General features: G+C 40.8%; 2 protein-coding genes across 2 annotated transcripts; both read right to left on the bottom strand.

The window, feature by feature from the left end:
• Nucleotides 1-1,521: 1,521 nt before the first annotated feature.
• LOC103696016 (transcription termination factor MTERF4, chloroplastic-like) lies at nt 1,522-3,878 on the bottom strand. Its single transcript, XM_008777499.5, has 2 exons — nt 3,654-3,878; nt 1,522-3,546 (listed from the first exon to the last, which is right to left on the bottom strand). The coding sequence occupies exon 2, from the start codon at nt 3,537-3,539 to the stop codon at nt 1,968-1,970; it is 1,572 nt and encodes a 523-aa protein (XP_008775721.3). The 5' UTR covers nt 3,540-3,546; nt 3,654-3,878; the 3' UTR covers nt 1,522-1,967.
• Nucleotides 3,879-11,068: 7,190 nt separating this feature from the next.
• LOC148714541 (major pollen allergen Ole e 10-like) lies at nt 11,069-12,440 on the bottom strand. Its single transcript, XM_088713521.1, has 4 exons — nt 12,368-12,440; nt 11,600-11,628; nt 11,192-11,453; nt 11,069-11,100 (listed from the first exon to the last, which is right to left on the bottom strand). The coding sequence occupies exons 1-4, from the start codon at nt 12,438-12,440 to the stop codon at nt 11,069-11,071; spliced, it is 396 nt and encodes a 131-aa protein (XP_088569647.1).
• Nucleotides 12,441-13,512: the final 1,072 nt, after the last annotated feature.

The following is a 13,512-nucleotide window of genomic DNA, read 5'->3' as shown; positions in this document are numbered from 1 at the left end:
TGTCCAGCATCGACCTAAGGGCTTGCTGATATGCATCAATGATCTTCCACGAGCAATGGATCTTAACTTCATCAAGGATCGCCAGATGAAGACCACCTACATTCCTTAAAGACAACAAACATCTCCATCTCCTACACGGCGCTGCTCATCATAAGTTTTCAGAATTTGTGAAGTCCATGACACTCTTGGCCTCCTAACAAAGGGTCGATACACAAGTGATTTGGGTATAATTTGAAGGAAGAAATTTACCTTTCATGTTTAACTTCATCTTCTTTGAACATGCAATAATCTTTTCTCTGCAATGAAAGATCTTTTAAACATTGCCCTGCCGATTTGATGCAAAGTCACAAAGCCCTGAAGCCTAATTACACAATTGGTATAACAAAATTTCTTATCGTTAAACAGCTTCTCAAAGCTAGCAAGTCAATCAAGAAATATAGATCTGAGGTTACCATGGTATTCCAGCAGCATAAGCTAGCGAGGGTGTTCGTCGAATGAATAGGACATTCCAAAAAATATTGATCCTGTAGATGGCAGCCAGCAACAGGGTTGAGCTCACTTTCGTTGTTCAAATAAGCATTACTCTTTTCATACCTGATATGAGCCTGCTGAGCCCACTTGGTAGGTTCCTAGGGAAGCAGGGAATGCTGAATGCCTTCTTTAAATAAAATGGATGTGAAAGAGACAAGAGAATGGCTCTTGTAAAGTCCAAAACAGTACTTGGAACAGGCACTCATGGCTTCTTTTGACAAGCCATGGACTATTCAAAAAAAGTTTTCTGCAGGGATTGGATCCATCATGGGCACATTATGCTTTCAATACATTATTGGGTCACCAGCATCATGGTGTCCAATGTTTCTTATTTAGAAAAGTCACATATAAGATCCAAAGTGATATGTTCATTCATGATACAAATCACTTTGATATATGGATCTTTGTGAAATAAAACTTTAGAAATAACCGCAAAAACCTGACAAAAGAAGCAATACACATCGATGAAAGGACTACGATTTCTTTCTCAAATGCAAGAAAAACATAAGGAAACTAGTATAGTTCAGCAAAAGAGAATTTTGCATGGTTTGTGATTCAGTAAGTAAAACAAAAGCATTATCATGCTTCAAGTTTTGAACAGCAACAGGGGTCATCAGCTATTCATGAAGGTTTTCAGTGAACACATATGAAAAGTTCTTGAATGACCATGTTGAAGCATGCAAAAAATGGAAATCTGTAAAAGAACATTAAATATGAATCCTGAAGCTTAAAGGAAAGGACATCCTAAAAGAATCAGTTTGAAACACTGAAGTAGAAATTTTGTAATAGATAGACTGTGCAGAATAGAACTGATTTGGAGCATGCCTTAAGTTGGGAAAGAAACTTTAAAATGCATGAATTCAATAATGACCTCTTATGAAACGAATTTATTATTTAAGTTTCTTCCCTACGATGATTAAAATCATAAAAAGTATTTAAGGATATCTGATCAGGCAATATTTATAACAATTATGTAAACATGGATATCAATTTTAGGACCTAAAAGGTATCCAGGCTTGTTTTTACTCTAACAAGCCACAGCCACACATATATTATCAAATATGGATGCTGAGGACAAGCAGCTCAATCACATTAACAATTTTTACCAGCGATACAATCTTTCATCTCATAAAAGATTTGACAGACAACAAAATTCTGAATGATTACACCATCACTAGCTGTAACTTTAGCTCTTGACATTGCAATTAGTCCATCATAAAATTCATTTCTCACTCAGCTTTTCAAGGAATAATTTCTTCATGAAAAGTTATGCTGTATACATCACAAGATCACTGAAGAAGGCTTCCAAAAGATGGCAGTCAATTAGCACACTCCCAAATCATTTTCAGATGAAACTACTCACCAACAGTAACTCCAAATAGCTTTCAGATGAAACTACCCACCAACGCTAACTACAAATGGCAGTTAACTAAATTTCACATAAACACATCATCACCGTCCTCAAACTCACTGTCTTCATCGTATTCAGATCCAGAATCATCTTCCTCCCTAGGTTCTAAAAATGTCTTCATGTCAAATGATGGTTCTGTTTCCATTTCCTCGATTCCAATGGAGTCATAACTCATTCGTTCTTTAAATTTCTCATCAGAACAATTTAGCAGCCATCCAAGTGAACACTTCAGCCCTTTCTTGGCCATAATCTGATGCCTTGGTCTTATTGTAGACTCGAGACCATATGTAAAGAAAGCAGGAAAAGCAATTAGCTCCTCCAAATCCCCATTCATCTCTGTCTGAAAATACTTGAAGTTCATTCTCATAATATCCAGATTCAATGCAAGCAATTGAGGGCAGCCAACCACCATTCTGCTCACTTGTTTCAACAAAAAGCCACAGCCTTTGAGGAAATCAACGTGCTTCAGCACAGTAGAGCGGCTAAGACTAACAGCTTGAGGCATCTTCTCAATGACTTTTCCATATTCATCACGACCCACCAAAATACTCGATTCAAACAAGCTTTGCTGCGAGACAAGCTTAGCCTTCAGCTCAATACCCATAATGTCGGGATACTGTGCTATCACAGAAGCTAATGCCTCCTTCCGAATACCAAACTCCAGCAGAGCCTCGACATTGGGTTTCGCTTGGTAGTCCAAGCCAAAGCCAAGAATGTGAGGCCTTTTCTCAACCAATCTTGCCACTGCCAGCCTCGGTAAACCCAGGCTCTCAAGATATTCGACGAAAGGCTTGATCACCCTCCCAACTCGCATCCCGAGTATCTCCGGATATCGAGTGAGAACACCTCCTAGCTCTCTTCTTGCAACTCCAATTCCAATCAGATAGGCCACCGACGTGCTCATGGTGCCCTCCAATTTGAACCCGAGCAGCTCCGGGTACCGCTCGAGGACCCGAGGGACGTCGCCGGGCTTGATGTCCAGACCCTGCAAGTACTTCACGACAGGTGCAAGATCGACGACGACGCTCGCGTGGAGGACCTGCGGGTACCGCCGCAAGAACTCCGTGATGGTGGCCTTGCGGACACCCAGCTTCCCGAGGTAATCGAGAACGGGGACCATGTTCTTCTTGACGCTGCAACCAAGGACGAGGGGGTAATTGTTGATGTCCTCTATGGTGAGGCCGAGGGAGTGGAGGAAGTCGACGCGCTCCCGCATGACGTCGACGGTGACGGGGAGCTCGAGGCCGTCGAGCTCGTCCGGGACGATGCCGAGCCCGCGGAGGAACTCGTAGACGCGGGCGCGGTTGGCGGCGCGCTCGTCCTTCATCTGGAGCAGGCTGGGCCGAGCATAGAGAGAAGACGAAGGCCTGCGGCTCGAAGGGACGGAGGGTGCCAAGGAGGCAGAAGAAGTTGTGAAACTTCTTGAAATGATGAGAACATTGCTCTTCTTCTTGATGCTTCCAGAAAAATCTTTGATTTTTCTGGTGAAAGGAATTTGCTGGGTGAGGCAGCCGAAGCAAAAAGTCGGGGTTTTGGAGGGGGAGAAGAGAACATAGGTGCCGGAAATTGTGATGCCGGGGTGGCCGAGAGCTCTCATGGTGCCTCTGGGAGTCGAAATGAAGCATTGGAGAAAGGGATATTAGAAGCACAAAAGGGTATGATGTAAAGGGGAATAAGGGGAGAGGAAGTCAAGAAGGGATATTGAAGTTACCTGTGGATTGGCCGCTGTTCGACTGGGGGGGGACGAAGCTACGACGGCGTCGGTGCAACTTTGGCAGAGGAGGTGGGTTTCCCTCGTTTGCACCGAGAGACCAGGGAGCGAGGAGAGGGCAGGGTGCTCGGGTGGCTGCGGATATTTGCCGAGAACAATCTTCTTAGCAACTGCGAGAACTTTGCGCGTGCTCCCCGCATGATGGAAAACCGATGGACATTAGGCGCTTGTCACGAGGGCTAGCTTTTGCATTATAGCATAGTAGATTTTGGTTTTCTTTTTTTTTTCCCTTTTTTTTTTTCTTTTTTTTTCTTTTTTTTTTTTTGCTAAACAAAAGAGAAGAACGGGGTGAGAAGAACCTCACCCACGTAGCAATTCCACTGGCCCCCCTCCCTGCTGGAGAATGTTCGATGTGGATAGAATTTTTTTTACTCATACTCTCCCAGCCCGTGGCAGAGCTCCACCAGCATGGCAGCACTGTCCCCGTGTGAGTACGTCACACCAACACCAATTAAGTAAACGGCAGATCAGATAGCGACTCCATCGAGCAAATCAGGCGGAAGCATCCGGTCCCCGCATTTAATCGACGCCCATGCGTTTCGAACCTGGATCACTGCAGTGGAATCAAAGCCGTATTTCTTTTCATAATTTGAGTATTCTAACTAATATAAAGCATTCTTATGTTGGAAACTATTCTGATAGTTATATCTAAAAAAAATTATCAATATTTTTGTCATGTCTCTGATCCGAAATTACCAGCAGGAGGTCGCAGCAAATATTGTATACTCATAGAGAACCACAACAGTATCAAAAAGCAAGCAGGGGAATAAATTTAAATAACTAATATTCAAAATTTGATTTTAATAACTAGAACAAAAAAATTATAACATCGCACATAATTAAAAAGATCTTACATTATGCTCTAGTCAAATTTTAATTTAAAATAAAAGTGTCAAATTCTGCCTCTAGTCATTCTCCTGAATATAACCCCGTAATTCGCCACTTCTATGATGTAACTTTGTCCCTAGTGCAACCAAATTTTAGTGTGGTGATTGGGGCTTTCTTTTGAATGGGTGGTGAGTGAAAAAGGATGGGCAACCATAGTGCGAGATTGGCGAAGGAGTTCTCCGGTAGTGAGGATTGACCGTCGAGATCTGCGAAAGGCTTATCTGGCAGCGAGGTTCGGCCCCTTCCTAGGAAAATGGAGAAGAACCTCTCGTGGTTGACGGTGGTTCAGGGTCCCCCTAGGCAACCGGTGTGGACCAATCACAAGATCTCGGAGAAGGAGCTCAAGAACCTCTAACAACACTTCTTAGGCCCTGTTTGGGGGAGCTGTTGGCAGTAGAGCTGTTGGAAGTAGAGCTGTTAGAAGTAGAGCTGTTGGAAGTAGAGCTTTTATAAAAAGCTGTTTGCTGTTTGGTAACTACATTTCTAAAGTGCTGTGGCACTTTAACATTTGTTTGGTAAACAAACTGAGAAAGTACTTTTGTATGACAAAATGACCATAAAGGACATTATTAGTATTATACAATAGTGCATAATAAAATATAATATATATTAATACATAAATATATGATATAGTATAATATTAATGTAATGTAACATAATATTATTATAATATAGTACTATAACATTGTATACTATAGGATAATAATTTAAAATAATATTAAATTATTTAACATAACATAATATTATATTATATTATATTTATAGTATAATACAATAATAAATGTATAAAATATTATAATTATTAGTATAAATTAATTTTGTACTCTTTTGATGACCATTTATTTCTCTAACAAATTTTCTAACTAGGTGAAAAAATTGGTTAAATAATTACTAATATTTTTATTTATTTATTTATTTATTATTTTATTTCATTGAAATATATTTATTTATTATTTTATTTATTTATTTATTCGTTCATTTATATACATATTTATTTATTTATTTATTTTTCTTTATTTTTCTTTTTTTTCCTTTTCTTTTTTTTTCTTCTCTTTTTTTCTTTCCTTTTCTTCTTCTTTTTTTCTTTTCTTTTTTCTTCTCTTCTTCTCCTTCCTTCCTCTCTTTCCTTCTTCTCCTTTCTTCTTCTCCAGCGAAGCCGGCGGCGCCGGAAGGGGGACCGGGCTGCGGGAGGGGGGCCGGGACGGCGGGCCGCGGCGGCCGCGGGAGGAGGGGGGCTCGGGACGGGGCCGGGACAGCGGGCCCCGACGGCCGCGGGGGGAGGGGGGGCTCGGGAGGGGGCCGGGACAGCGGGCCCCGACGACCGCGGGGGGAGGGGGGCTCGAGAGGGGGCCGGGACGGCGTGCCGCGGCGACCGCGGGGGAGGGGGGCTCGGGAGGGGGCCGGGACGGCGGGCCCCGACGACCGCGGGGGGAGGGGGCTCGGGAGAGGGCCGGGACGGCGTGCCGCGGCGACCGCGGGGGAGGAGGGGCTCGGAGGGGGCCGGGACGGCGTGCCGCGGCGACCGCGGGGGAGGGAGGGCCTCGGGAGGGGGCCGAGACGGCGGGCCGGCCAGGGAGGCAGCGGCCATGGCGGCCCCTTCCTCCCCTTCCTTTTTTTTTTTTGGCTGTGTGGTGGGTCGCAGCGGCGGGGGGCTTGGGTGGGGGCTGGGGGGCGCGGCCACGGGTGGCCGGCGTGGTGGCTGCCTCCAAAAAAAAAAAAAAAAAAGAGGAGGGCCGACGGCATTAAGGAGAAGGAGATAGAGAGGGAGAGAGAGAGAGGGGGGGATGGTGAGAGAGAAAGAGGCGGTGGGATTGAGATTTTTGGGAGAAAAAAGAAACTTTTAAATGGGGGTATTTTGGTCAAAAATACAGCTTCCCGACAAAGCTGAAAACAGCGTTTTCGGAAAGCTCCAAAATTGAGCTTCTGCCAAAAAGCTGTTTTCAGCTTCCCGCAAAAGCTGAAACAGCTTTTTGGAAATTTTACCAAACACACTTTTTTCCCTAAAAGTACTTTTGGAGGGCCAGAAAGTGCTTTTTGGCCCTCCAAAAGCTCTCCCAAACAGGGCCTTAGAGGTTCTCGAGCTGCTGGCAGAGCGAGTGGAAGCGTCCAGGAAGGCATGGATATTGACAGGGATTATCGTCTACAGCCTTTGCCAGAGAGTTCTAGCGGAGTGGGTTGCCCGAGAGTTAAAGCTCAAGGGGAACCTTCTTATTCCGGTAGCCACCCTTGTCTAACTCCCACTAGAAGTTGAAGAGGAAAAGACTCTTATCAGGAGTCTTCTGTTGCTTTGGCACATACGGAGCACATGCTGCCTAACCCATGGCTGGGTTAAACCAACCCATTCCAAGCTGGTCTAGTGGACCGGGCTTGGTTCAAAAATTTAGGTTGGCCAAAAGAATCGGACCTCACAATTTTATATAATTTAAAATGAAAAAAATATTATACAAATAGTTTGAAATAATTTTGGAAACTTAAATAATGCAAGAAATTAAAGCGATGTGTCCAGAATGAGACGTGTAGGAACATTATCATAAGAATGAATCCGTCCCCTCACGCAAGTTTTTGGCGAGATCATCCTAATGTATAACATGAAATCCTATCACGAGCATGATTATGTAGAAGTTTGACCCAGTGGACTTCCTTTTTTTTGAGGGGGGTGAAAAATAGAAGGAGGGAGGGACGAACGCACCCGCGTAGCAGCCTCCACTAGGCTCCCCTTCCATCAGAAAATGTTTGATGCAAGTCGCAAGTTTTCGCACGCCTGTGCGTTTCGAACCTTTATCACTCCTGTAGAATCTTAGCCCCATTCCAACCGTGCTATCACTTTGGTGGTAAGGAGAGTAGAATGAAAGCAGGAAAAATGTGAGAGAGGAGGAAAAAAAAAAAATAGGACACTCGGAAGGAAGAGAGAGAGGAAAATTCAAACGTGAAATAGCTATTGAGATCCTTGTCTTGGAACCTTCATACAGGTAACCTACGGGGAGGCCAGCCTCAATAGTTATTTCAATAAAGGCCTTAATAACTTATCTATGTTGGCACCTCAAATAGACCCAAAATAATGTGTTCTCTAAAGCATTTTAATCTTTTGAAATTTGTAACATAAGTCAGATTTGAGGAGTGTGGCCAAAAATGCTAACCATGCATGCATTCCCATCATGCATGCCATAGCTAGCAAGTCGAGTGAGCACGTCGCCTCCAACCTAAAACCCACAAGGCTCAACCAGGCCTAGAATTCCTAGACTTCAATAAATACTAGTCTTCTTGCATCTAAATATCCAATATAGGATTATTAAATATGAGAATTTAAACCTTTTGAAGCATTAAAAAAAAATTGTAACATCTCACACATGCATTTGTAAAAGAAAATGAAGGATAGGCAAATGAGCAAGTGCAAGAATTGTCCGGAGCAAGGACATGGTGGATGTGGTAAGGGGGGACCCGGCAACGTTGGATGATCCAGAAGTTCATGCCAACTACCAACATATATTGTCTTCAAGCTAGGTTCACTAAGTCCATTATATTTGATGATGCTGCCCTAGCCATGGAGGTATTGCCTCATCAAAATGTTTTCCGGCCATCAACTTTTTTTTTTTTGGAGAAATCAGATGATTTAAATTAAACAAGATACATCCAAGAGAGTCAGAAAATAAAATACTACAAAACTAGAGAGGAAGATCAGCCATAGACGTCCATAAAGTAGAACCTGTATGATTCGCTATATATGTTGTTATCCAATCAAAAGCATTATTTGCTTCTCTATAAATATGCAAGATCTCAAAAGATTATAATGATTGCAATAGTTTCTAGTAATTGTATAAAATAGGATGACATCTATGCTCAGAGTGAGTTGGATTATAAAGCCATTTGATAATCGTCATAGAGTCATTCTCTAAATGAATATGTGAAGCTTGTAATATATGGACAGCATAATTGAGACCCTTCCATGCTGCCCTCAACTCATCCGTCAGCACCGCAATATCAAAAACTGTAATACCACCCACGGCTACGAAAGCAACATTGTCATTTCAGATAACAAAACTTGCTCCACCTAATTTATCTTTCTTCATGACACTACCATCAAAATTGATTTTGAAGAAATAGATAGGTGGTGGCTCCAAAGAGAAATAAATTACTCTAAAAAATATAGATACTACGAAAGGAGAGCCATCAATCTGTACGAATGATTGGCTAAAAGTACTTGAGAGAGCTCTCGTCTTTTTCAAAATAGAGGAGAGCTTGTCTCTCCCTTTCCTCTTCGAATCAGAGGGGGTTGCAACCATGATGGCCCGTCCCGATGACAGTAGCCACAGGTAGCTCGTCAGCTGTTCCGACGATGGTGGCATGCTGGCACAAGAAAGAAAGAAAAAAAATCAAAAAGAGCAAGAGATGATCAACTCGACATAAATCATGAACGACCCACTAACTAGCTGCTACCCAAACTCAGGGACCTAGACGGCGACAACTCGGCGGCCAGCGACGGCGTAATTTGGCAGAAATCCAATAATTTTCTGGCCTAATTCAAGAGAAATCAATGGCCTACAGCGGAAGAGAGGAGGAGAGAGAGAAGTTGAAAATCTTAGCTCGATCCGGCGAGGTTTCGGTGAGGAATCAAGGGAGAAACTCGGAAACAAACCTTTTCAATATGCATTATATGCTGAAAAGGGTTGATATTAATAATGGCATCAGCATGTTCCCTCTATCAACTCTCCTCTGGAGGTGCAGCTGCTGATATAACATATGCTTCCTTTCACCTTTAGCTTTGTATGACAATTTTGTTATTAATGATGAAAGGGTGTACTAATACTAGAATTATACATGCCTGAGATCGCAGGGCTTTTTTTCTTTTTTCCATTTTACTAGTGAATTTTGTTCCATTTATTCCAATGTAAAGGGGGGAACTGTACGTGGGCCAAGTATGGAATAAATTACTAGCTAATATCTTCACCCTTTTCCGCTCTAGCAAGCCAAGAACCTTACGTGGGCCAAGTATGGAATATCACATCAATTTCAGCAAAAAACATTGAAGCACATTACTTATAAACAGCAAAATGAACAGAAGTTTGTAGAAATGAAAATTGATAAGAAGGTAGATAACATTATGAGCCCATCAAATGACAAAGTATCCAACTACGTCCTCCGATTTCTTCAAAGATAGACATCAATATATATTTTGAGAAAAAAAAAACGTCAATACATGCAAATCAACGACACCCTCATCACATTGATCCCTGAAGGTGCTTGTTATGATGCCTTGGGAAGGTAGGCATTCCTGTAACAAAGAAGGTACAAGTCCTGTCTCTTCAGATGCTCGTTTTCTAAGTACTACAATTTATTGAAAGGGTTCCTCGTTATAAAAGCTGTTCCAGTATAATTCAATTTTTAGAGAGGAAAAGAGGTAAAAAGAAAACAGAAAAAGAAAGAAAACCTTGAAAAAAAAATAAAGATGCATCGTTTTAATCCTCAGGAATTATTACACAAATATAGTCTGATATCACTTCTTTTTCAGACTTTGATGGCCGGAACCTATCAATGCTGCAACCTATCAGTACTTTGGCGTACTTTGTTGGCCTACATATGCAAACCTGGGACAAATAGACTGGAGATCTTGTTGCACATAAAACAGGTAGTTTGTTTACATGGATGTTCTTCACATATTTGTCATAACTTACAGTAGCCAATGGAGATGGCTGCGAAGGATTACTGAGGCTAATCACTGGTTAAATTTCTCAGCCTTGTTGCATGGACTATAAAGCTTCTCAAGAAAACATGTATGGTTTACCAAGATTTAGTCCTCATATATGAAGCCATCATTTTTTCCCACCTTCATTATGTAACCATGTTTTTACTTCTCCAGCGTTACTTTAGTAAATTGATCAATGTTCATTTGATTTGCTAAGAAAAATCAAAATAAACTCATCTATTTACAGAGAGACAAGCAGCAATGATGGGTGCAAGATCGTGAGATTGGTTGGTTAATCGAGGACGTGATCTGCCAACCAATAGTTACATGCATAGGCTAAAACAATGCTTGCACCTCACTATCTAGCACTGTCTTCATTGAAGACAGTTGCATTCCATGCTTTCAATCTCAGTTTGATGTTTAGAAATGGAGTTTTATGGGAATGCCTTGTTGCCCAAAAGTTTCCACATTATATGTGAGAATCATCCACTTCCACTGCTCTACGAACAAAATCAAATATGTGCATGATGGTTAGTATTTGCCTTCTTCGCTTGATTAACAATCACCATCCATGGAGAAGTATAAAAATCGGCAGACAGAACATCAAATAAAAGGACAGATTTTCTTGATACATTAAAGATATCCTAATGCAGCAAAGTGCAAAGACTAACACAATATTTGTAGATATCCAAGAGAAATTCTAATGCAGAAACCAGCATGACTATGACAACTTTATCAATCTCCATCAGAGCTACAGCTTGATCTAGTTAAGAATTTTCCCTGTTAGTCAATAATAGGCATAATTGCAGCTGCCAAAACCTACAAGAGAAACAGATTTAGAAATTATCAGCAAACTGAGTTTAGTTAAATTTTGAACTTAGGTGAATGAGGGAGGAGATGTAATGTTAACTTGGAGTGCATGGAATTTGAGACTTACTTGGGTCGGTTGTTGTGATGAGCCCAGAGTTCTTAAAGTGGCAGTTCCAGTAGTTCCGGCCTCGGGTTTGGTAGTAGAGGTTCATGGCAACTGAAGCATGGGATATGAGGTTATCAGGGTAAAAACAAAGGCAATCCTTCTGCAGTACCTTGCAGTCCACCTGAGAGCAAGCATAGTTTAAGTTTTCAGTCAGAGTAGCTTCATTGGATGAAGGTTTCGCCACACACCAAGTTTTCTGCAACAACAGAACAAAATCCCCTGTACATCAGTTGACTCATATGTAATCTTTCAAACTGTAATAGTTTTGGTAACATGTAAAGCAATTTCTTATATAATTAAATGAGAATTCTATAGGCATGATGATCATGCAAGGTAATTTACCTGCCCTTGTGATGTTGCAACAGCTCTCCCTGTGAATAAACAAGAGTAAAAGTTGCATTAACATGGATGAGTAACATAAGAAAACTTTGTATAAAAAAGTTGTATGGTTGATGTGAGGTACTGCTGACATTTTAATATAGACGAATAACATACTGAAAATTGGTAATAATTCGCTATCCAATTCAAGCTAAAAGGGATCAGATTAAAAAGAAGTTCAATAGTATGATCTTGTCATAAGAAACTTTTAGAAAAGAAAGCAAATGATTTAAATCTTTTGAAGAAGGTGTACACATTTCAGGATTATAAAATCACATATCGATCAAGTAAAGATACATGTCATATTGGAAGAACCAATATTTTGCTGCAAGCTATAAGCCTATTCTAATCATGCAACAGTGTAAACTACTAAAAAAACAGAAAGATAAAAACTGCAACTTCTCAAAACCTTTGAACTGGATAAGCGAAAGCATTGGAGAAAAAAAAAAGTAGAAGAGAGAATCCTATTATCACTTTGGGTGCTAGCATCTGTATAAATAGCAAACTAAAGAATATCCAAAAGGAAGAATGGAAGAGCCTAAAATGGATTAGTTCAAGAAAAACTCAAGCAAGATTACCATGAAAAAGCTTGTCATTTGATTACTTAAGAGGAAGACAAGGAAGTAGGGAGCCACCCAAAAGCTATCTATTAAGCAAATGTGGCACTTGATTGGGAAAAGAAGGCTACAAGAATACCAGGAGGGACTGGATATATAGCATCCTAGCTCTTACCTGCAGCAAAAGAAAGGAGTAACAGAGGAAAAAAGAGAGCTAAAGAAGTAGGTGCCTCCACTTTTCTTGCCATTGCTTTTGTTCTTAAGAGGGGAAGGGAGGGGAGAATGGGTGTGTGTGAGAGAGAGAGAGCACAGGTGTTGGGTTTTAAAGGAGGAGAGCAAGCAGGCAGGTGAAACGCCATGGCAACGGCTGTATTGACGCCAAATTTTATCTTGGCCTGGTTGGAGAGAGAGACCGCCGGATTCGCCTCCACCACCTTAACACCACTCTCTCTCTCTCTCTCTCTCTCTCTCTCTCTCGGTATGCTACAACCGCTGGTTCCACCCAACAATTACTCCCCCCTCTTAACTCTTCAAAACCAAGGTAACGGACTGCGAAATTTTAAGGCCATTTGTTTTCCACCGAAAAAAAGAAATCTAAGGCCATTCGGTCCTCTCTCCCAACTTCAAAACTAAATTATTCCACACCCGTATTGCAATGAAGCAAAGCAATTCTCTGGGATTCATAAAAGATATGATTAACAAAAAAGACTCTAGCATTTTAAAACAAATAAAATCTAGTTTCTTTAAGGAAAATAGAAATGAAGAGCATGATAATGACATTAATCAGTTGTAACTGTTGTTTTTAGCTGTTATATTGCAGCCATCATTAACAGTGAAATAATAGCAATCTTAAAAGTATCAATATTTTTTTTGAAAGGTTAAACAATTTTAACATATAAATCGTTTTAATTTGGAATAGTGCATGGGAACGTGTTCATGCGTGTCCATTGGTGCATACAGCATAATTCTAAAAATTAAGGGCATAATGAAGTGATTAAAATGTTATATACAGTCTCTAGTATTTGGCCATTAATCTTCTAAACATCCGCTAATTGAATATTCTTTTATTGGAATGAAATAATGCCTGTTATAATGACTGTTTATTAGCCATTACAAATTTATAATGCAGCTGTAATAACAGCAATGTTAAAGATTATTTGAAATGAATGATATTTTAACTATCAAAAAAACAATGTGTTGCATGCATGATTCATGCATGGGTATGTTTATGCTAGCACACATACAGTATAGGAGAGCTTAAGAGCTTTTATAGCAACCATTGCATGTTATTATTTAGCTACTATTTTCGGGTCATATATA

This window comes from Phoenix dactylifera, chromosome 2 (genome assembly GCF_051530095.1).
Source record: "Phoenix dactylifera cultivar Ajwa chromosome 2, Ajwa_hap1_PhDact_Kaust_v1.1, whole genome shotgun sequence".
Classification (NCBI taxonomy): Eukaryota; Viridiplantae; Streptophyta; class Magnoliopsida; order Arecales; family Arecaceae; genus Phoenix; species Phoenix dactylifera.
The sequence above is the reverse complement of the archived record's forward strand: the minus strand, read 5'-3'. Positions and strand labels throughout refer to the sequence as shown.